This window comes from Stegodyphus dumicola, chromosome 9, assembly GCF_044657685.1.
Source record: "Stegodyphus dumicola isolate Sdum_Otavi_A_Nest chromosome 9, ASM4465768v1".
NCBI classification, from domain to species: Eukaryota; Metazoa; Arthropoda; class Arachnida; order Araneae; family Eresidae; genus Stegodyphus; species Stegodyphus dumicola.
Genome location: NC_140776.1, coordinates 144,348,773 through 144,375,095, shown reverse-complemented (window position 1 = coordinate 144,375,095; position 26,323 = coordinate 144,348,773). Strand labels below are relative to the sequence as shown.

Sequence of the window (26,323 nt, the reverse complement as noted above, 5' to 3'; positions counted from 1 at the left end):
AATGATATCACATTCAAATATAAGTAAATTATTTTTTAAGTTCTTATGTTAGTGAGATGGAAATGCAATGATGTATTTCATTTTAGAACACTTTAAATTTATTATTTAATAATTATATTTTAAAATCAAAGCTAATTTTAATATAATAAGACAAATAAAAAGGAAAACACCTTGGTAGGAAAAAAAATAAGTTTAGCATTACTTTACTTCTGCAAGGAAATTTACTTCTTACTGGTTACAAACACGCACTTTAAACTAACTTTAATATTTTTATTTATTTCTAAAAAATAGAAATAAAAGAAAATAAGGAACGGAAATCGCTTTTGTTCTCCCATCCAAAGGTTTCCTTGTCTTCCTTTTCTTCATCAGGTAATTCTTGAAGAATGCAAGCAAAATCAGCTGGTTGCACTTTTTTTTTTTTTTGCCATGAAAACTGATACAGTCAAAAGTCTTTAATACGGACCTCAGAGCTACAAACTTTCTAAGCATGCGCACAATATGTTTACGCATGCGCGCTTTATGTATAACGGACTGTATAAGCTAAGCTAAAATTATCTAATTATCTGTTTCAGTTAATGTTGCAGATTGCGTTGTCCCTTAATCTTCAAATTGGATCCGGCTTATTATTTTTTGCAGACTGTTAGAGCAATTCTATAAAAGTAAGCTTGAACTTTCGATTATGTCAAAAAGAGTTTCTGATTTTGGAGCTGCCAAAGGATCTACAAAACGAAAGCATGTTTCGATGTCCATCAAACAAAAAGTGGAATTGCTGCAAAAAATGGATAAAGGCATATCTTTTGTTTCTCTAACTATTCCGAAATCTGTTTATCAATTTCACGCTGCTCTGTGAGGGAGGGAGACGTTGCGGCGCACAATGAACTGGAAGTTGATCTGTCAGCACTATCCTTATCTTCAGGGCAGATGTTTTTATTTTATTCGGCTTATAATTCCTTACTAAATGTAGTATTTCATCTCGATGTACTCCGTCTTTGATATGATTTAAATCAAATTCCTCGTCATTATAAATATCACGAATACACATCAAATAGTTTTCTGGTTGCAATATTCTAATTTCGACTATGCGTAATGTTTGCTTTACGTATGTGCGCGTTGAAAGAAATGTTTAATAAAGTAAACAAATAAATATTAAGCTTTTTTTTTTGTAAATTTTGATACCCTTTAGATCATAATTGCTCTTTATTTCATAAATTATGGTTTCATATTTTCAATTTTGTAATTTTTGCATGCCATCTTACCAGATTTAAACTGATGATCTATAATCCGAATTCGCCGAAGTCCCGACAAGTCTGGATTAAAGACTTTTGACTGTATAAAATTTACAGAGCCAAATGTATTCAAATTAAAATAACACACGGCAATTAATAATGCAAAATTACAAAATATTTGAGAAAAAAAATATTTTCCGAATTTTCACCCACGAGCACACGTGTTGTAACTTTTATGAAAAAGCTGCCCCGTAGCAAAAATTCCCAGTAAAAAAAAAAAAAAAAAAAAAAAAAAATCACCTGAGTTCCTGTTGGCACATTCCATGATGTGGGAAAGGATAGAAAGGAGGAACAGAAATGAAATTCGTATGTCTCAGCTTCGATATGCAAAAAATGTGCATTAAAAAATGAATTTGTCGTAAATTTTGTGTATATGCATGTGCTGAAAGGTTAAGTATATTGTGGGAATTTACTTACTCGAAACCAATATAAGCCTTAAGCATATGTGAAAAATAAGCATAATTATTGTAGAGTCATTATATATACATTATTTGTTTAAAGCAATTTGTCGTAAATTTTGTGTATATGCATGTGCTGAAAGGTTAAGTATATTGTGGGAATTTACTTACTCGAAACCAATATAAGCCTTAAGCATATGTGAAAAATAAGCATAATTATTGTAGAGTCATTATATATACATTATTTGTTTAAAGCAAGAAAGATGACGCCTTCGCCGGGAATCAAACCACAGATCTCTGAAATACGCACCCAGTGTGCAGACCAGTACACCACGAAAGCACACTCAGAAGGCAGGAGAAATACCTTATATACTCCCCTTTTTTAGCACGACTGGAGATTAGGGGACCCAACACCTTTTTTAGTTCAGATGCCACTTGTAGAGACATTAGGTTTTTTTTTTTTTTTTTTTTTTTTTTTGGAAGCAGGAGAAGTGAAAAATGAGCAATGTCTTCGCTAGGAATCGAACCACGGACCTCTGGAATAGGTGCCCAGCGTGCAGACCACCACACCACGAATACACACTAAAAAGATGGGAGAAATACCTTCCTTATAGTATACTAAACAACTAATATAATTCTGGCCTAACTTCTTCAACACGTGGTAGAAGCAAGAGAAAATTTAACAAACAAAACATCAAAACATCTTTAGTCGTCAATCTTATGGATAGATCAGCAAGAATGTATAATGGCCACTAGCTAATCTTTAAAATCATAGCCACAAATTTGAATGCTTCCGGATACTGCAAACAAATGGAAAAATGCGGAGACGTGGTAATAAACAAAGATAACATAGCAGAAGTTTATCATTGTGATGACACTGCTCCAATTGTGAATCAATTAACAAATGGTAAATCTGTAGTATGGTTCTAAACATTCGGAAAAATACCACTACTGGCAGCGAAGAAAACGAGAGATTGCTGAGAAATTTTGATCGACAATTTAGTAGGAATTTTCAACACGGAAATTATAGACTTGAACAATGGATCTTTGTAACTGAACAAGAAAAAATTATGTCTGTCTATAGAATTAAAGAGAAAGAGTTAGCATAAAAAAAAGGCAACTAAACTAGTCTGGATCTCACACTTTGTACTGTATACATATCGCTTGCTATAACACTATTCATACTTCTGAATGTATTTTAATATTGACATACATTTAGAAGTACAGAAGATTGAGCACAGTACGCCAAAGAACAACTGAAATAATGAGAGTTGCATTATGCATAGTAAATTAATAAATAACACACAACTTATGCATTTCTAAAAAATATTTACTTCCTTTTCTCTTCTTTTTTTCATGTATGTAATCACATACAATATTAAAAATCTATGTACCAGAGTAAAATTAGTAATTACATCACAGACTACAAAAAAATTAATTCTAAAAAACCAAGAAAAAAAGCTGCCTCTTAAAAATTTAATTACTCCAGTACATAAATATACTTTAAGGAAAAAAAAAAGAAAAAGCAAAGTTAGCAGACATTTGGAAATATTATATAAATAAATAAAACAAAAATTAGGGAAAGCATACATTTGGTGTTGAAGCTTAACCTATTACTTATGATAATGAATAAATATGATGTAAATAAAAATCTTTAATACATGGAATAAAATAATAAGCTTAGGATTTTCCTCTATGTATAGATATCAAAATAAAAATCTTTTAATATATGGAATAAAATAATAAGCTTAGGATTTTCCTCTATGTATAGATATCAAACAAGGTTGATAAACAAGATCTTAATTAACTTGAAATTTTGCATTACATTTGATTTATTTAAATTTTAAACATAAACATTGACTGACATTCTCCATGCATTGATTAAAAGTTTTTTCATGAAGCAGTCTATTCTTTTTTAAAATGTTAATTAAAAATAATAATTATATTTTAAGATAATAAAACTTCCAACCTGAATACTAAAAAAAAAAAAAAATCTGCTAACAATGATAAACATGTAACAAATAAACAATAAAATTTTTAATCTTATGACAATACCAACCGTTAATAAATTATTTAATTTCTTTTACAAATATCACATAATTATATATCCTGCATAATACAAAAGAATGTCAAAATCAATGACTAAAAGTGCATAAGTGCACACAACATATCAATAACATTTTCATAAAATTTATCCCTTTCATTGTTTTTAAAAATTATAGTGACAATGTTTTAAATCATTGCAAAGTCAGTAATTCTGTATGCTATCTAAAACCAGAATAATTGATATTTGATTTTAGTTAAATGTCTTACATGATGCTTCATCCATTAGCTTAATTTTTAGATTAAAAAAAAGGAATAATAATAATAAATAAACATAAAAAAGAGATCCATCTAATTTTTCTTACATACATAAGCCAATATTGTATCTCTTTTAAATTCATACAAAGTTTTGCACAAACAGTTTAACTTTAAAGGAATATTTTGCATTGTTTTCAGCAGTTGAAATCATGAATTATACACGTACATATAAAACTTATTAATACTTTACTGAGATATAAAAAGTACTCATTTTGTTCAGAATAAAAATCTCTAAATGCACTCTAATAATCACGGCGTGAATGATAATGGTTCCCTTCATGGTTATGTCTAGTCCCACTAAAGGCACTTGCTCCACCAGATGACTGATGTCCACTGCCACGTGAATACACATTTCGGCCACGGGAACTATGGCGTCGACCATGGCTTTTTTCCTTATCCATTTCAAGGTCCTCTAACTTTTGAGCAATGGCTATTTTTTGACTGATTGCTAACCTTAAAAGTGCATTTAATGTTTTCTTTTGTTCTTCACTGGATGTCAGTTGTCTCTGCAACTCATCAAGCTGCGTAACATATTCTTCACAACGAGCTGCAAACATGGCTCTTAAAGAAGCAAAAGTAGCTGCATCTTCTTTAAGTACTTTCAAGTCATTTCTGAGCTTCATCATAGTTTCACTTACTACTGCCTTTTCATTTTCATATTTACTCTTCAAGTTTGCAAGGGCTACTTCTGCAGTTTGTTTATTGGCTTTTAAAACTGTACGCAATGTAGCAACTTGTTCTCTCTTGGTAGATAGCATTGATTTGAGCTTAATAACTTGTTCTTGTAGATCTTCAACTTCAGCCAATGATGAAGGTTCTTGACTACCACTATGATGTGTCTTCTGCCAATATATTTCTATTGTGTTCTCTACAGCTTTAGTCAAGTGACTAAGCTGATCACGAATAGTATCCAATAATCGATTACTTCCTATTGAACTATCAGATCTATTTTCACTTTTATCATCTTCTAATAATATTTTAATTGCAATATCACTTTTCAGCTTTTCTTTTAGAGTATCCAAGTTACTACTATGCATGTTGAATATTGTACTGCATGACTCCTCTTTATTACTTTCAGAGAGTTCTAAACTCACCCCAGAATCAACTCCTAGAACAAAAAATTAAAATCAGTATCTATTTTATATATGTGACACTATACATCTTTTTATATTTGATTTCTTTAAAACAATTTAATGGAGAGAGGGAAACTGGTACAGAAAAGAAATAATTATTTCAGCCTTAGTATAATATATGGAAATAAAGCAATTAATGGTACTTTGTTATAACAGCCCCCAACCATATTTGATGATTTCAGATTAGCACCAAGACCTCAGCTATAATTTCGCCAAGCTCATGAAGCTCAAATGTAAAAATAAACAACACAATAATAATAACACTCACATGTCATTTCCTAAGAATATTTTTAAGAATCCTTATCCTTATTATTATTATTATTATTTTATCACATGTAATTGTCTGCAGCACTTTCACGCGTTTTGAACTGTTTGTTACATCATTTCATAAATGTTAACTCTTCTGCTCAAGAATACACAAATCTAATAGCAGTGACGAATGATATTCTGGAAATGCTAAATCAATTTCCGACACAGAGGGCCTTCTCTTCGCAAATTTTAACACTGCACCTCCAAATGGTTTCATCATTAACATAAAGTTCATGCTGCGGCCATTTCCCATACTTGTTTGTCAGGTAAAAACATCTTTCATGAAAAACTGATATAGCATCCACCGCATTACTTGGTAAATTAAAGACTGTTAATGTCATATTCACACACACACACACACACAAAGGAGTCAATGAATACGAATTTAAATAAACAATGCGAATTTGAAAACCTCATAAAAAATTAATATCAGAACATGCGTTGAGAGGAAAAATGCAACATGGTGTTAATATTGTAAGGATCTTAAGTTTTACTAACGTTTATTTTATTTTAAATCTTTACTATCACTTCTTATTTTCTACTTCTGGCCAGAATTAAAAGCTTTAACTTATTTATGCAAATTTGTCTTGTGAACGCCAAGTACTTAAGTTGTGGCTTTTTGCCAAACAAAAGAGAGGAGAAGGAGTGATTAGGAGCAGGCCGCTTGCCATAGCAGTTTTACTCGGTTGCTGGTTGCCTTCAAGGCCAGAGGTTTAATCCTCTTGATAATTTTAAACGTATTGTAGTGTTAGCAGTTCTCTGTACTACATACGGCTTTCAGTTAATATACGGCCAATCTTCAAGTAGGCACTTGTTTATGAATCCAAAGTTAGTTTAGTTAATATTTTTATATTCTTACGTTCAGACCACAAGTGGTTGGTCTCTGTATTCCGAAGTCCGGAAATCATTGTAAAGAGAGAAAAATAAAGGGTTTCGTATACCCTTCTTGTGTGGTATTGTCTACTTCCCACATTTATTGAACATAGCTTTAGTAAGCTCCCTGTTCCGATTCAGGTCATTTAATGTTCCCAAAGCAAGTAAGGAGGAACACACAACCTGATAATATGAGATTATGTGGCGAGGTATAAAAACATGCAACTTATGCTAATATATGATCATGTGGCAAGGTATAAGAACACATAGCCAGATTTTGGTAAGATGTCTCGATTGATTCTCATGGGCTGCTATAACAAAGAAGTACCAAACTCATTTATTTGCTTTTACAGTTAGTGTATTATTTTAAGATAAATTTCATGTTTAAATTTTGAAAATTTCATCTCTAAATAAAATTTTAGTTAACAAATATGCATCTAAACCTGTTTAAAAGCAAATATATTTGAAAGAGATAAATACCTGCAGTATGAGAACCTTTCACATGATCCAGCATAATTCGACTGGGTGTTTCGCCATTTACCATGCAAACATGATGGTACAGCTGTGCAAGTTCTTCAGATACAGCAATCAGATCATCCTATAATACATATATTTGCAACAATTAAACAAAATGAATAAAATTTACTACAGGAGACTTTTATCATGTTTTACCTAAAAGTATAAGTGAATTAACACCTGTGTAAAGTTCAAAGCACTTCTTGTTTTTTTAGCTATTTGGCCCATGATATATAAATCATCCTCTAATTCCTTAATTTTATTGCTAAATGTCTGAACCTGTAAAAAAAAAAAAATAATAATAATGAATAACTTGAATATAATATTAATTATATTTACATTATTTTTAGCATAAAATATTTATAACATAGTGAAAAGATTATTTAATAACAGCAACTTATTTATTTTTGTAACAATATTTGAAATCTTAATAAGGATAAAACAAAAATTTAAATATCATAATTTATTTCAGAGTGATATAATCTTCAGATAAAACCACTTGAAAAAATTAGTGTATGTAATGTAAATAGCAATTTTATACCAAATAATAATTATAATAATAATTTCTGAGAAATGATCAGACTATGAAGATTGAATTTAACAATGGCCACATGTGCTACTTTACACTGTCATTATATATAATAGCAGTCATACAATATGTATTTAATACATGATTTGAGAGAAATTCAGATCATTAATCCTTTCAGACAGAAACACAATCATTCACTTCTCCAGCTGTTTAGAAAAAAGCAAAAGATTATGTAAACCTACTTTTAAATATGCTGAAATAACATTTACACATTTATAAGCTAAATAAATAACTTGCAATTTTAAAATTTCAAATTACATTTTAACATGTTAAAAGGTATTCTGGCATTATATTAAAAATATATATATTAAAATACATATTTTTCTTGAGTAAAAATAAAACCTGCTATTTCTAGTTGATAAAACTAAATCTTCATTGTTAAATACAATTTAACCCCCCCCCGGGGAAAAATAATTTTAAAATCCCAATATTTTGGAGGGAAAAAGAGGAGTAAAATGGATAGTTGCACGTAAATGATAAATTGCCAAATATTATTTCAGTTTCTGTCATTGACATTGCAACAATTTTCCATCATTTTTTCTACAGATTTCTAACCAACAATGCTCATACCAGAAAGTAGAGTAGACATACACATAAAAAGTCGAGTGGCTGTGAGAAAGTACAAAAAGTGCAACAAGGAACTTCGAGGAATAACAAGCCATCACATGGAATTTTACCTAGTTGAATTCATGTGAAGAAGGAGAACAGATGATCTGTTTAAAGTCTAAATGATAGCACAAATTTTTGTTGTGTAATTGAAATAGGAAAAAAAGTAGCTTGTTTTTAATCACCGTGTATATATTAGAAATGTTACTTTGATGTTTAAATTAAATGATTTATTTCAGTTTACGGTATTATAGGCCAAAAGGCATTAGCCGAATAGGCTATTAATCTAGGAACAGGTTTTGGCAGCATATCACTTTAAATATCTGAATCACTTTTCAAATTGTTGCCATGAAATATTATCACCCTATATTACTTTTAAAGAAATTAAATGTAGAAGAATCTGCATAAATGTATATATGTTTTTTGCACTGTGAAAAAAATGATGGTACATAGGCCATCAAATTTTGAATAATGTAGTCCTCCAACCGAACATGTGTACTTGAAAACCCAAATTTTTAACAAACTCAAAAATGGCAGTGGCAACACAATACTGGATTAAAACACTGTTATCTCCAGCATATGAGACTGTGTATCAGAAATTCTAAAGATATGCTGTTCTTAAATATTTTGCCATTTAATTGAATTTTATGTGGCGTAAGTGTTTTATTTAATCAATTTAACACACAAAAATGCTAATAATAAAAAGACAAAGTTTTGCAAGCTATCTATATTAATATGATAAACTGAGAAAAGACTTTAAAAAATAGGAAAATGTATGCCAACACTTAACACTTCATCTGGAATTCTAAACACATGTTGCTTTTAAATTTTTTAAAATTTTGCTGCTGAACTGTATATGGCATTAAGTGCGAAGAAAATAATGCTTAATAAAAACCTAAAAAGACAAATGCAAGTGGATTAGCAGGAGTGAGTGCAACAGCAGATTGGCAGACTGCGAATTCTGCGAGAGCACAGAAATACCTTAACAAACCCTTTTGGGTAACTGTTAAAATATGAAATCTTTTAGATTTTTACTCCTTCCCACAACCCCCATTTAAACAGGTACTTCCTTCCTATATTTTACATGCAAAGCATGAAAATTCTTTTTGTTTTATTTTTCGAATGTGTCTGTATTTACTCTGCTATGCAGGTGTTCCAATTTTTTAAGCTACAAAATATTTTAAAAAGTACACTATTGAAATTAATAAAAATATATTACCACTTGAATACACTAAAAATATGAAATAAACATAGACCACTAGAAAGCTTCATATATTAATATAAAATTTCATCATTATCATTAGATTTTATTTTGCAGAACGAATACAAAAAATGGAGTTAGATGGTTATCACTTTGCAGTTGTAACAAACACATTTTTATTTATTACACTGATGGTATAAATAACATTTTGTAAAAAAGCATAATAAGGAACAGATTGTTATGAAATTATTTATTAAAAAGGTAGACAATGACAGATCATATTTGCTCATACACTGCCAACAACTTTCTCTTGAGATTCTTACCATTATTTGTTAACAGACTCTATTTTATCTGCCAAGTAAAAATAATACCCCTTTCAAGATGTTCAGGAAAAAAAGTTATTATTTAAATACTTAAAAAAATAATTATATACCTTAATCTTAAGTTCTGTAACTTCCTCTCTTAATTTACGGTTCATTGCTTCATCATCCTCACTAATTGTGGCTCCCTGCTGTTGAAGGCCTCGGACATCATTTTGTAATTGTTCTACTTGCTGCACAGCAAGTTGATACCGTTGCTCATGTTTTGTAAGTAAAGTTTTCAGGCGAGAGAGTTCTGGTATATCCTAGAAATAAAATTGAAAATAAATAAAAATCAAGTTATTAAAATTTTGAAAAAAGGAAGTTATAGATTAAGAAATGAACGAATTAGAAATAAATCAATGATTATCACTAAGAATAAATAGTGAATATATTTCAGCAAATGTAATGATTTCTTTTTCTAAAATGCCTGTACATGTGATGGCATCATTTTTAATTCAAATAATTACTTAGCAATGAATACCTGAAAAATACATACAGGTTCAAATTACTTGAATGCGACTGCTTCCATCAACTCTAACCAATGACACAAGGCAAGCTTTAACAATGGATGTGATGGATATATAAAGTGTGTTGTGTGGATGAATACAAGCTGTCAGAGACAACATCATGATCTAAGACAGCTTGCAGTACCCAAAGCATTTTTACACAGCCTGAAAATACAGTCAAAAGTCGTTAATTCGGACACCCATAATCCGGAATGATCTATAATCCGGACCTCAAAGCTACAAACTTTCTGCGCATGCGTCTGCGCGTAAGACCTTTATGGCTGTGAATATGTGTGCGCGCATGCGCAAAATACATTTGCGAATGCGCGTTTAATGTATAACGGACGGTATAAGCTAAGCTAAAATTATCTAATTCAGTTAATGTTGCAGATTGCGTTGTTCCTTAATCTTCGAATTGGATTTGGCTTATTATTTTTTGCAGACTGTTAGAGCAATTTTATAAAAGTAAGCTTGAATTTTCGATTATGTCAAATAGAATTTCTGATATATATTTACTAATATGTAAAGGATCTACAAAGCAAAAGTATGTTTCAAAGTCCATTAAACAAAAACTGTAATTGCTGCAAAAAATGGATAAAGGCATATCCTTTGTTTATTTAAACTTTAACGTTTGTTTATCTAAACTTTGTGCGGCGCGCAATGAATTGCAAGTTGATCCGTCAGCACTATCCTTATCTTCAGAGCAGATGTTTTTATTTTATTTGGCTTATATTTCCTTACTAAATGTAGTATTTCATCTTGATGTACTCCGTCTTTGATATGATTTAAATCAAATTCCTCGTCATTATAATTCGCTTCCGATAGCGAAGAAAGTAACAGAGGTTATTGAAAACGAAAAAATTTCGATTGACAAATTAGTCGGTATTCTCGACACAGGAATTATAGGACTTGAACAGTGGAACTTTGTAACTGAACAAGAAATAATGTCTGTTTATAGAATTAAAGAGAATGTATTATCACATAAAAAATGAAGCAACTTAAACAACTTACATTAGAAGAAATGTTTAATAAAGTAAACAAATAAATATTAAGCTTTTTTTTTTTTGTAAATTTTGATACCCTTTAGATCATAATTGTTCTTTATTTCATAAATTATGGTTTCATATTTTTAATTTTATAATTTCTGCATGCCATCTTACCTGATTTAAACTGATGATCTATAATCCGGAAAAATCGATAATCCGGAATCGCCAAAATCCGTACGAGTCCGGATTAACGACTTTTGACGGTATATTTCTTGTATAATAATTCGCATCATCATAACATTATTTATTATGGCAAGAATTTGAAGAAAGGTTTATGATTTTAATGAATCCAAGTCTAGTTGCATTCCATTAAAAATTATCAAAAATATGTCCCAAAAATCCACAAATGGAGCTAATTAATTTAGATTGTGATACAAGTCTTATTAAAAAATTTGAAGACACACATCTGATTAGCTTTTTTCATATTTGTCAAAAGATAATGAATATGAATGTTAAGTTATGAATATGAACTTTTGCAATAAGAATAGTCACTTTGTTTGAAAATACATTTTATATGTGAACAGTGTCCTCTCCACTCATTATAAATAAATAAATAATAATAATAAAAGGAGAGTTCATAAATCAGCACCAATAATTCATTATAAAGACAGTTTCTAGAAAATTTTCTCTGAGGTTATAAACTTTATCTACATATAAATGCTGTGAGACATTATAGCTCAAAGCTATAGCAAGAAATAAAGAAGTTTTTAATTATTTATATACAAATATATATACATATTTTTCAGTATGCATCAAAGAAAAATTTAATAAACAAAAGAAAGACTGTCACGATTTATTCCTAAGTTTTGTTCTACTTCAAAAGTTCGTAATTTGTCTATTTTTAGTTCAAGTAAGTTATTTAGTAGTTAATTCAATGCATTAGAATTATTTGAAATAAAGGAGTTTTTCTCTTTGCATTATTATTATTTATGAATTTTTTTACAAATATTTAGTAAATAAATTTTTTAATTTACTTAACAATTTTGGCTCATCAGTTGCTTTTAGATTGTGCATTTAGCTCCCATGCAGTTTTAGTTTGAGACCACTGACTTAGGGAATGGTATTCCCTCGATCCCTCATTACTATGAGTGGCACTAATCATCTCTTCAAACCACACATACACATACAAATGGTTGGAAGAGCATAAATGTTAGGATTAGAAGACTTGACTGCCCCTTTCTCTGGCCATCTAATATCCCAGAATTATACTGAATTGAGAGTATATAACACCTCCTCAGTTTGTTCACTCTATGATCCTCTGCCTTGCACCCTCCAGAAGCTGTCATTACACTCAATGCAGGTTTAAGCTCATTTCGGGCTCTGCGTGCAGAAGATCAAAGGGCTCCCTTGGCACTGGCGGATCCAAGGAGGGGCTCTTTGATCCGCCAACAAATGAAACAAAATTTTAATGTTTAATTTTTATTGTAAAAAAAATATATAAATAAAAAACAAAGCAGTATTCTTATTAAAAATAAAAATAACATAAAAAAGTTAAAAATAAAAATAACATTCTAAGTTGTAACATATAACATAACAAAAAAAAAAAAAAAAAAAAAAAAAAATTTATAACATTCTTTTTCATGACTTAATATTGGCAAACTGATGTATAATAGTATCACTATTAAGTTTCTCCAGTGTGTTATAGTCTATATATAATAGTGACAATGCATCAAGGTTTTCTTGACTCAAATTAGACCTTAAGTACGTTTCCAATCTTTTTAGGGACGAAAAAGATCGTTCGCCTGACATGTTAGAATCCCACTATCCTGCAACCAGTACAATAATTCTATCATTATATTTGTCCGGCAGTTCACACTCCATTGTTTATTATAACATTTGCATCGTCTTACATATTTGGTAAGGTACTGTCTGTAGTCTAATTCATCTGCTTGCTTCTTGATGTAAAGCGTATTATAGCTGTCATCCCACTCTTAACACCCGGCGCCACGCTGGGCTTACATATCGACAAACAATACGGACATGGACGTGCAGGTTAAAGGCGCAGATTATTTTGGCAAAATCATTTACTATTTTTCTAAAGAATTTTTATCTTACACTTCTTATCAAATTCTTCTTATTCAAATATCTTCTTATCAAATTTTATAGCCAGAAATTCTGGTTAGGTCCAGCTTATTTGGACCCATGGGTGCCCGCCCCAAGCTCCTAATGGATAAACCTGCACTGATTGCACTGCAGTCAACATGGTTTCATATCCCTGTGAACTATTTCCAGCAGCATCTTACTGACACTTCCCTCACCTGTATAGCTGCTGTTTGTGCTGAATATAGTGGTTATTCTGGATTTTAATAATAATAATGGTTTTGGATTAAGTGATTATGTCAAAGCACACTAGGTCTATATGTCTAAGAGGAAGGACGCCTTCAAGGAGAGCATTCAATGGGAAATTTCCTTGTATACACGTTACACGAGGAAAACCGCAGAAACACCCAAGCAGCCAGCCCGTATGCCTGGAATTGATCCCAGGTCGGAACTACCAGTATTCAGTGATTTCTACCACGGCTGCTGGTGCACCGGATTTTAATACGTGGTCACATAAATGTGCTCAGTTGTATAATTAAATATATTTAGGTTCGGACAGCGTATTGGAAATGCTTTACATCTATAATATACTGTTATATTTGTACATCAAATGCAACAGCCCACACACCTTCTTCAAATCAAATTATTCCATTTCATAAACAGAATATATCGGCCCTGCATTAGTTATAGCATTTCTTTTCCCTCTTCCCTCCATTTACAAATACATTCATAATCCATCGCCCCCCTCTCTGAGAATAAATGATTGCCAAATGACTGGTTGCCGCTCAAATTGGCCTCCAACCGGGATGTTAACCATATGGAATTTAGATGCCAGCTCGTCAGAAGACACTAGAGCTGACAGTGATATGGATACTGATGAACCGACTAAATGTAGATTGGATTTTATTAAAAGATTACAGTACACTTTGTTTTGCAGAAGACTTGAACACAAAAGTCACTAAAAAGAATGCAATCAGGCAAAGGCAAAACTGTAATGGAGTTGTATGTACAAAGTTAAATAGTAGCTGGGCATAAGCTAATGCAGGAGGAAAAATCATTTAAACTTATGGGCAGTTGATAAACAGACAATCAAACTGGAAATACAGATATTAATACTGAATTATGTTCAGAATTAAGTATAGTCAACAGCATTGAGTAGGGGGGAGGAGTGTGCCGCTGTACTCCTATTGCTAGATGAGACTTGCGTTATGGACATGTATGAGGCAGGTTGCATACGGCTTGACATGGCTGATTCAATTTTATTTTGTGCAGTTCTGGTCCTGCTAGACTAGATGAATTAAGAATGATACAATATTTTTTGGAATCCACGATTTCATTGAAATTTAATTTTAATCAAATGATATGCGAAATTAAAATTAAACATAAAACATTAAGATGCACTAAAAATAATGCATATATATCCGTATCAAACTATTCATGCAAAAAATAACAGTTTACTTCACATTTTATATTTTTTGGAAGTTATTAAATATGCTATGCTAGATCAAAATAATAAATAATGTTAGATTTCCCCATATCAAATGCATCCAATGAACTACAAAATGTCATTTTCTATCCATTAAATAAAACAGTACTAAGCCAGTTAATATGTCCAATAAACAGTGAAGGTATTTTAATATTACATTTATCCTAGCTAGATTCTTAGACTTATTAAAATGAAATTTGAGTGATTTAAATACTATGCATAGAATCTCCAGGTTTAACTTTATTACTTCAGAGAATATCAAGCTAGTGAAACCAATAATTTATATGATGCAAAATATTATAATTACAGATTCTTAACAATGCAACACATATTGCTTGGTATTTACATATTATTGCAACAACTTTAGCAGAATAGGCCAAATTTTCAGAAAACGTCAAACTCTGACAACCATCCACATAAAGATTCTTCAGCCAACCATGCTGATAACCAGCTTTTCAGCTTAGCAACATTGCTATTTCCATATGTATTCTTTTGTTGTATTCCAAGTTTTTGTTGTTTTAGAGATAAATCATTACATTTTTTTTTTTTTTTCCTTCAACTCAATTTTAAAATAATGCTAGCAAAAGCTCTGCAAGAATACAGCATTTCACGGAAAAATCATTAAGGGAAACAATGATGAGACGCATTCAATAGACATACAGCAAGCATTGGTGAGTTTCAGCAATGCTCTGTTTTTAAAGCAAAAACAAATCACTGTATATGTGGGAAAAAAAACAGTGCTAAAAAGTTAGAGAATGTTTCTTGAAAAATGTAAATGTCTTACTTTTTTATGTATCATACAAGCCTTACTTAATAATTTAAATTTGTATTTAAAAATTTTTAAACTGCTTTTTCTTTTAATGTGCTGATAATGTTTGTTCACTTATGATATTATTGATTACTTGAGAATGTTCTTAAAAAATTTGCAAAGATTGCCAATTGCCAACTTGCAAACGATAAAGTAATTTTTACTTTTTCATTTGTAAAAACCACCAAATTGCATCAAGGTTGGTTGCATTAATATAAAAGTACCTATTGCTTTTCCTCTGCTAGACTAGCTATAAATACAATTCTAATCACAAGATATTAGCAATGATTTTTTTTTAATTTTCAGATTTTTGTTATATTAATTATTTTAAGGGGTTAAAAAATTCTAGAAACTTTACCTTTTCAGGATCTTCCAAACCACTACCATCTTCTATTTCCCCACATTTTCCATGCAGTGCAATGAGAGCATTTATGTGCTCAACCATTCTATGCACTCGACTATTCTGATCACTAAGTTCTGCTTTAGTTTTCTCTAACTGCTGTTGAGTCTCTTGAAGTCGGCTTGTTATTTTAGCCTTTTCATTTTCGGTCTGAAATCATAATTACATGCTTTAATGTTACAAGTTAGTTTAAATAAGTCTACATCTTTAACAGCATTCAAAACTATACAATTAGAAGATAACACACTTTTAAACAAGCATAAATTGATCAAGTATCATACAGGTGTATACTTTTGATATTAATTAAAAAACACACATTTGACATCAAAGAGCTAATTAAGACTTGAAGCATAGCAACCAAATATTCGATTGCCTGAAAAGGTGCAAATTTAAAAAAGAAATCCTTTCAAAGACCACTTTCCTTTTTCCACAAAAGAAATTAAGTGCTTATACCAGTAACTATCACTGTATTGGTTGATTGTTCATACTCTTTGAAATTTATCAGATACAATTAACTAAAATTTTATTTAACAGTAAAGATTTTGCTTTATTAGATGGTAACTACATAATTATTTTCATTTAAGAAGAATACAAATTTTGATGAATTCCTTTCTTTGTATTTCAGAAAAGTTCCGATTCATGTAATCAGATGTCTTCACATTTCTTATTTAGTTTACGTATCAAAAGCCATGCAAAGGTAAGCATACCTTATGGCGAAAATTCATACTTTTAATATTTATTATACACATCATACAGAGTTGGAGTGTAATGAAAAAATCAATTTAACGATTCATTTCCAAGTTCCAACTTTCAGGGATGCAAACTGACATCAGCTTTCATGTGCTAAATAAGAACACAGCAGCAAGTTAAACTAGAAAGAAGTCTGCCAGTACATAAGGTAAAATAGTTAAAGATTATGTGCTTATTAAATCTATTAAAAGTTAACAGATTTAATAAGTACATCCTTCAGAAGATTAAATGTAGCTTTAACTAATGAATAAAAGCACCTTGCAATATACACATCAGTTTTTCGTATGTTTTAAAACAGAATAATAAATTATTATTTTCTGAGATTTTCAAGCTACAGAATTTAAATTGGGGGGGGGGCACACAGCACTTGCTGGAAGCTACATATTAAGACACATGCATAAGACACATGTATTTTAAGACACATGCATGATGCATGAAACTTAAATTACAAAAATTAAAAACAAATTTAGATTATCATTGATTTTTTATCTTAATAATGTCCTTGAAAATAGGATAAAACACACAAAAATATAAAATGTGAAAACAGAGATAGTTAGATAATACTCCCACATGAAAATGGCTCTTTATGTCTAACTAACATGCAGAAGTTCACAGGAAAAAACTATCAGATAACATCAAATGCAAGCTTTAAATAAGCATGCTAATAAATAAAACTTTTGAAAGACACTTTTTTTAATGTTACTAACAATTAGACTATATTGAACTTATTAAAAATTTAGCAGAAAGAAGATAGTAACACAGCTTAGAAACTACGATTATAATTTTAAAACAATTAGAAAATTTTTCCACCCATCAATTGTTTCTTAAATTTTCATTACAAAATTGATGCTGTATTAAATATATCAGTATAATTAATACATCAACATTAAAACTTTAGTACTTACAGCCTCTAACTGCTTCTCTAATTTTCGTACTTCTGATAAATGCAGCTCACTGAAGAGATCATTGACAGTAGATGACTGAGGTTTACCAATACTATCTTCTAAAACAAATACACATTACTATGGATATTCTTATCAGAAATCCAAATGTATATAGTGCATGCTTTACCGACAAATTATGTTACTGAACAGGTAAATATAACCAAAGAACAAACAGAAATAGTAACTGAGAATTTACACTTACTTTTAAAAAATAAAAATGTTTTCTTTAAATGTTAAATATTTTACATAAGACATACCTTGCATTAAAAAAATAAATAAATAAAAAAGCGCTAAATAAATATCCCAGTAATGAAGCAGTCAGGTGAAAATTACATAAGGCCGGAGAGAGGAGCTGCTCTCAGTTGTTCTTGCGAGTTGTCAGTTCAGCATGAGATCGGAGTACTAAGATATCTCTGGGCTAGCTTTCTCTTTAGCTGCGCTTTACATTGTGTTGTGTTTAGCATTCATGGTAGTTTGAAATGTTACTCTGTGATATTGTGAACAGTTGTATGACTATCTTTGTGGAAAGTTCCAGATTCATTTGATAAAATAAATCTTATTAACTTATCATCAGAGCTGTGCGCATTCAATCAATTATGATCCCGTACAAATACAACACTTTTTTGTGTCAGTAGTGGGACTAAATGCCTGTGATAAGAGTGATGAACGAGCAACTAAGACAGTTGGTGATTGCCTTTGCTGTATTCCAAGAAAAGATGGAAGGTGCTGTCAACTTAGTCAAGGAGATGAAAGCTGGCTAAGAATTCGTTAAAAAAGAAATGAAACTGTTCAAGAATCCATTCAAGAAAAGATGAAAGCTTTTCAAGAAAAGCTTCAAAAAGGCGAAGAGGAAATGAAAAGAGAATTAACTGCTTAACAGAAAACTAATTTAAAGCAATGGAAGGCAGAACAGACATGCTTGAAGATAAAAGTTGGAGAAATTCAGAAAAGAGTGTCTGCAATGGAGCAACAAATCGAAGAAAGAGTTTTTGCCGACCAAAAACTGAAGAACAAATTGATAACAGGGTTTCTGCAGTTGGCAAAGAAGTTGATACCATAAAGAAATTCATACCGATGGCAGGCAGGATTCCTGATAGTTTTAAATTTTTCCCATACCTTCTCGTCCCTCACTAAAGCTATCCACATATGATGATAAGACCTCCTGGCAAGTGTTAAGACACAATTTTCTACAGTGGTGGACACAAATGGAAGGGAGTTTCAAGCTAAGGTCTACTATCTCACTGCTTCTCTGAGAGCAGACGCAGTGGATATCCCTCAAACTCTTTCCAAAAATCTCTCTAACCGAAAACCAGAGGCTAGATTTTGAAGCTTGATCTGGCCCCTTGGAGCTGTGCTAGGCTATAGTTGGCTTAAATTAAAATCTTGTCAACAGAAGATCACAGAAACACTCAGGAATTTGTCACAGATGTTGAAAGGCTGTCTCATCTTGTCTTTTCAGACTGTCCAATGGAAACAAGGGATATTGTATCCCTGCAGTACTTCATTGATGGCATCTGGGATCCTGAAATACAGAAAGCTCTGCAAATGGCAGATGTCAAAAATTTTAAAAATGTTCTAGTGTACGCCACGAAATTTGAGGCAGTGAAACAAGCAACTCATTGAGACTACCACCCAATCAGAGCTTCTCAAGTCCATGAGCGAGTGAATCAAATGCTTGCTCGTCTAGACAATTTAAACAGACAAGTCAATGCCTTGAGTCAGAGTAGGAGTGGCAACAGACCTACCATAAAGTGTTGGAACTGCAGTGCTGAAGGAAGTGCAGAACTGCAGAACACATGAGAGAACGGAAAATAAGACCGCTCCCCAGGAAGGATGGAAGAACCAAATTAGCGGCCATCTTGTGCAACTGAGTTTGAAAGATAATGAGAAGCCTCATTTTAAAGCATTTCAAATTTTTGCAATGAGCGTTGGAAGTAACAGACTTTTCATCATGGGACACATGAATGGAGTTCCTTGCAATATGACCATCGATATGTCAATTTGAAATATACGTCAAATATGTCTCTCATATAATTACTCCAATTAACAGCTGTAATTCATTTGGAGAAGGTTTCAGTTTGCAAAACTTAACAGACAATAAATACCGACACTGTAAATAAATTAATTATATGGCAGTAATGAAAGGAATGTGCAATCCAATAAAACACATTTATATTTGAACACTTTTTTCCCCTCAACATAAGCCAAGACTGCATAACACTTCAGCTTTGAGTCACATTATAATTTCACAAGGTGGCTATTTGAATACAATCTTTTTTTTTTTTTTTCAAGCATTTCTTCCTTAAAGAAACAAGATAGCTGCTTCTTCCATCCTTGATTAGATTAAAAAAAAATGTGGTCACACAAGCAAAGGTTATTAAATCAATTATACCCCATAAAGATGACAAAACAAGCTATGAATTTATGCCTGTTTGAAATTCAAAAATCCATATTACAGTTCTTTCCTTAAAATGAAACGACTACATATACTTTAATTAAATTTATGAGAATAAATCATCCTTATATTCCTAATTATTTGATTTATAGTTTAAAAATGTACACTACCAAATTTTTTGAAAAGAAACAAGAAGCAATCACTATAAATGGTCCCCCCCCCCAAAAAAAAATCTGTTTTTAAGAACTAAAAAGAGTGACAAAATCTTAACAAATTCAACACAGAAAAATCTTAAGAAATGCAACATATTTTAAACTAAAAATAAATCAGCTCTGCTGAAGGGATACTAATTTTTTGCTCATAATTATCCCAGGGAAGAAATCTTAATTTCAGAGTATTAATAAATAAATGTTTTGAAAACAATATAAAACTGAATATACAACTTACTTTCAATAGTCGGTGATAAAACAAGAGTTGTATCATTGTCTCCCTCATCTTCAGATTTGTCACCATCTTCTTGATTTAAACCTAAAAATATGTAGAATTTTTTTTTACAAAATACATATATTCTTCATTTTTTATCAGTTTAAAATTATAAAACACATTTAATTAGATGAAAATCTTTACTCTTTTTTAAACTGCCTTTAAAAAAAATTATGTAACTAAAAATTTTGTCAAAATAAATATAATAAACAATGAATACAATTGAATTATAAAATTATACTCTAACTGTATAAAATTAAAGCCTTCTCACTTTTGAAATCAGATGTTAAAAAATTTCTAGAAAGTTCGTATTCTAAATAATTTTTTTCTAGATACTGGCTACTAAACTATTTTTTCAACATTGTTTTAGTAAATGTTAGCTTTAAAAGGTTTTTTTGGGGGAGGGGGGGTACAAACACCAAAAAACTAGTTTTCATTAATTAAGGGAAAATTACAATTCCCTGAACATGAAGTAATACTGAATAAACATATTCTTGTACCAAATGCTGAGGTGCTAAATTAATCTAGTGAATTAACTATATTATGTAGACAGCTATAACAGGTTTGAAGCAAGCCAATGCATGATGACTGACTGAGATTTCTTCAGTTATGTTATATGGAATAAATTTCCAGACATAGATTTCATACTTGAAGATGCAAATAATACCTAAAGTTATTAATTTAGTTTAAGAATGACATCAAAAGCTGACTTAACAAAGTAGCAAGATGCATTCAATAAAGGTCTCTTCTAAGGCACTGTTTCACCTCCCATTTAAAATGAATAATCTAAAAGATACTGGTCATTTGCATTTCTCATTACACAGGAAAAAGTACTTGATTTAGACATAAAAACTGAACTGAAAGGGAATAGAAATAATAATTTTATGTTTGAAGGTGATGTGAATTAGGGTATATATTAGTATGAGCCAAGATAATATTACAGTAATTCTGCATGCATTAATAAGTGCTTACTAACCCTAATAACATAAACTCAAAAATTATTACAAAAGGTCAATATTTGGGATGTTATTTCTTTTGACAGATGCATAAATCTCTATACAGCAATTAGAGCAAACTTTAAGGCTCAAATTATAATGAGAGCATCTTGGAATTATAGGAATACCTTAATGCAGATGCAAAATGTGAAATATATAAACTGCAAGACAATAGCACACATCCTCATTAAGGTCACCCAGTGGAATCTTTAACACAGCATATTGCTGCACACATAACCCAGAATCATAATCTACCCATAATTTGACTTTGAACTAAAAAGAGTGACAAAATCTTAACAAATAGATTGACTTACAGAGATAATGGCTATTACTCATTACTGAAATGATTGAATGCATCATAAACAGTGTAGAATATCAAAGTTGGATCTGCATAATTCATGATCACTACTCTCCATATTAATTAACCTGTCTTCACCCTCTCACAGGCAAGGCCTATGGCCTAGAATATTTTTTGTGATATTTGTAAAAACATATGCATATTAAAATATGTCAAAGAAATTATGGCAATACATTAAAATTACACAAATCCAGGTATAAAATACCAGGAGAATTTTTACATTAAAATCAAGAAAATAATTTTTTCTCATTGTAGTTTTTGGAAATTTGTGCTTTCTTAGCGAAAATCCCAGCCGGTCAGAGGGTTAACCACTGCCTTCTGGCATCTCTTTCTCAAAACAAATATTCCCAAATATGAAAAATCTTTCTAATATAGAATGTTTTTAAGCCAATCTAAAATTAACACTATAACTCTTGTTCCAACCAAATTTTACGAAACCCATATAGCAGTTTTGTTGTTAATCCCCATTTTTTCTTTACAGAAGATAGTGCATAGTGAAGGAATAATGCATATAACTGCACACTACTAAAACAATGATGACAAAATGGTCAATTCATATCACACTGAACAAACAAAAAATCCTTTTCATAATGTATAGATAATTTTTTACATAAATAATTTTTTCTGATCCTATAATTGATAACATTCAGATTTGATCTAGTATTTGAAAAAAATTCTTAGAATCTGGAATATTATGATTAAAATATGTAGAAATGCACTTAAAGTGCAAAGTACACTGAGCCACACTAGTATAAATATGCAATAAACTCTCATCATAACTAAGCATGTATAGTGATGCAATAAAAACAAGAATCTAGTACTCTAATAATGTAATACCAGAAACAGGAGGACATGCTTTTCTGTTTCAGGATAATCTGCCCAATTTATACACTGGTTATCATGAATTAAGGAAAAATCACAAAAATCACGATTACTGAAAATGTTACATGTAGAATTTTATGAAACTTACCCACAATATACAACACATAGTAAGGTATCAAGTAACATAAAAAGAAATTACCAGACAATTATGGTAGTATAGAAATTAGCACATGTATAAAATGAACAAATCAAAGATGTCAGTTTTCTATAGTAAAAGTACCTTCAATATGGGATATAATCACCTCTAGAAGCAATACAGAACATTCAGTGATGTGTGATGCTTTCAATTATGCGGTCTATCAGTTCCATAGGAAGCGAGAGACATTGCTCTTGCAAAGCAGTTGCAAGCGCTGCAAGGGTCTAAGGGGGCGGATTGAGGGCTGCTAGATGTTTCCTTAAAGCATCCCAAATGCTTTAAGGAATGCTCGATAGGATTCAAATCCAGGGATCAAGCTGGCCACTCCATGCGCATAATTGTTTCCTGTTGAAGATAATCATATACGATGCAAGCCCTGTGTGGTCTTGCATTGTTGTCCTGTAACAGGAAAGCATCACCTATTGCCCTGGCATGTGAGCGAACATAAGCATCAAGGATGCCATCTCTATAAACATCAGCATTCATGGTTCCCCTTGGAAAAACATGGAGGTCTGTGCGTCCACCCAAAGAGATGCCATCAACACAGACACCGCCTCTTCCGTATGCATCTCTTTCACGAATGTTTGACGGATGATAACGGGTTCCAGGTTCTCTCCATACCAAATAACGGCTTTTATCGTGTTCTAGACTAAACCTGGACTCATCCGTAAAGAAAATAACCCTCCATTGCTCAGGCGTCCAGTGGACATGTTGTCGTGCTCACTGCAAACGTTTCCTCCTATGGCACGACTTCAGCGGCACGCAAATGGTTGTTCGCCTCGCATACAGACCACCTTCGTGAAACCTTCTAAGCACAGTTGATGTTGACACCAACCTTCCAGATGCTGCAGCAAGGGAGGATCTAAAAAGAGTCAGAGTAGTGGTTTTATTCCTTAGTGCACATAATGTCAAACATCGGTCATCAGCGCTCGTCGTATAGCAGTTGGCCAATCCTTGGCTGAACCTCCTAGGTGTCGAATCTGCGATTTGAAATTGCCTCCAAAGTCTATGAACCACAGAAAAACTCACATTTAGCCATCTGGCCACTTCTGCGTGACTTTGTCCTGCCTCTAGTCTCCCAAAGGCTTTCTATCGTAGTTCTGCAGGCAAATGATGCCTGGAGATCATTGTTACGAATTGGTTATCTCAAATTTTTGATGTCACTATCACAATGAAATATGTGGGCCTGCTCTCAAACATGGACTTTTATGCTCCTCGCAGATGATGTATTCCGAGTGCAGCGCCACTAATTTGCATATTGGAGTTTTACTCAGCTACTCTTACTTGGCAACATATTCAAATTTTACACGATTTGGCTTATTTTTTAGGGAGTTATTGCTATTTTTGTGATTTTTCCTTAATTTATGATAACCAGTGTATTTTGAATCATCTACCATCGATTTTACAAGAAAATTCAACTATACAGTTTTTATTACTATAAAATAACAAATTCAGATCAATGACCTTACTTATATCTAATCACATTAAATGTTTTCCTGAAAATGCAGATAATGCACTGTATACTAATAAAATGAGAAACCTGAATTAAATTGGGAAGGGACAACCCCACTATTTAGATATTCATATACATATGGTATATATTCTTAGTCAAAGATATTTTTCTTTAAAAAATATAAATGCATCACACATTTATTAAATGAAATGAATCCTGTGTTTTATTTCAAAAATGCTATATATAAATTTTCCAATCATGTACAAATTACATGAAACTGATTATTTAATTTCTTTTTGTGCTGTCATCTTAAATACAAGCAACTGGATTAACCTGGATTGGAGTAGGAGAAAATCAGCTATTTTATTGGATATATGCATTAATTATATTTAAGAATGCTAAAAAAATATATTTTTGGCATACTTGATAATATATAATAGATACTACAGACACTACTAAAAATTTGAAATTTTCTCTTTCAAATGCAATATGTTTTTAAATTTACATTTGTACGTTACCAATATTGTACTGTTTTAGTTCTGAATTTGCAGGTATCATTTGATATAGTGAGTGAAAAAAATTTATATATATATGAATAGTTTTTCTTACTTCATATGATGTAATAGTATAAATACAAATAACATAAACCTACAAGTTAACATATATTTTTCAGAAGAATCAAGTTTAAGAAAATAAAACAAAGGCATTCATACTATTTTGCTGTTTACAATACTTTGTTACTTTACAGTAGATACTTAAAGACCATGTTTTGGTGACCCCCCCCCAAAAAAAGATGCCTCATAATCATTGTAATGATTACTCTGGGAAAAAAAGGTCCAATCCTCTAATTTGCTAAAATCCCCTTATTCCCTTTGTATAGCGATGGTAACGCATGTTACAATTCTAAATGAGGTCTGTTACGATGACCTTGAAATATCTATTTTAAAGCAACAGACAATAAAATCACCTTTTCGTATTTGCCTTTAAAATAATCATACTTTACTGAAATTTGAAACAAAAAGGACAGAAAAAATGTTCTACTTTGATATAAATGTTTATTATTGGTATTTTGATTATTAGTAAATATCCCTATGACGAAAATAGATGAACATTAATACTTTAAAATCTCAGTTTCATTTAGTATGTAGATATTGATAGTGTCACTGAACATGATCCTTCATTTTTCACATTTGCAAAATATGACAATTCTATGCTCAACAATAATAAAAAAAACAAACACAAAATAAAAATACAAAATAAATTTAATGTTACTCAGTTTCTGTACAGAATGTTGTCTTATTCAGAAAAGGACAATTTGCATGTTATAAAAAGACAATTTGAAATACACAAAGTTACTTATTAAAACGAGTACTTGATTAAAAAAATCAAATTTTAATTAAGTAGGAAAGGCTAATAAATGGCAAAATTTACCTTTAGGGATAATTTCAAATGAGTAAGACTCAATGAAATTTGAGGGGAGGAAAAAAAAAAAAAAAAAAAAAAAAAGCATCTTAAAATGCAACGAATATTTCCTTGCAACAGTGCCGAACAAAGCTATCAGATTTTCGGATGAAAATTGTCATAAAACTTTCAGGAAAGACCAAGCATGCACATAAAAGAATTGGTGCAATATGTGGCATTTCACAACCTCCAGAACAAGGCATACAAAGTGGCAAACATGTCCCTAATATTTGCAGCCACTGTCAAACACAATTCATTTGTAAATTACTAAACTATTTAACATGATTAATATGATACAGAACACATGCATGTTCAACCAATAATGAGCAGTGTGAGTTACAGGGAAATAGGTTCTATGATTAAACAAACAGCTTACAATCCTTACACTAGGATAGAAATATTAATGATAGAGAAAACACCAATATACTTAATAGATTCCAACAGACAAAGCACTTTACATGGCAGTTGCTTGTTTACTCTGTCTTAGAAACAAAAATCCCCAGTAAAAATTGCCTGAAAATATATGACAACTCCAAACAACAAGAC

At 31.2% G+C, this 26,323-nt stretch overlaps 1 protein-coding gene across 2 annotated transcripts in view; it reads right to left on the bottom strand.

Moving 5' to 3' along the window:
- Positions 1-3,740: 3,740 nt before the first annotated feature.
- Positions 3,741-26,323, bottom strand: part of BicD (Microtubule-associated protein Bicaudal D) — a 38,569-nt gene continuing 15,986 nt past the window's right edge. The window contains exons 5-11 of one of the 2 annotated variants that reach the window (XM_035366180.2): positions 20,457-20,537; positions 17,576-17,670; positions 15,879-16,070; positions 9,706-9,897; positions 7,057-7,155; positions 6,841-6,958; positions 3,741-5,153 (exon numbers count right to left, since the gene is read on the bottom strand). In XM_035366180.2, the coding sequence (XP_035222071.1) occupies positions 4,288-5,153; positions 6,841-6,958; positions 7,057-7,155; positions 9,706-9,897; positions 15,879-16,070; positions 17,576-17,670; positions 20,457-20,537 (1,643 nt within the window). In that variant the 3' untranslated portion in view covers positions 3,741-4,287. Of the gene's footprint in view, positions 5,154-6,840; positions 6,959-7,056; positions 7,156-9,705; positions 9,898-15,878; positions 16,071-17,575; positions 17,674-20,456; positions 20,538-26,323 lie in introns of both variants that reach the window. The other variant, XM_035366179.2, reaches the window with a different exon arrangement.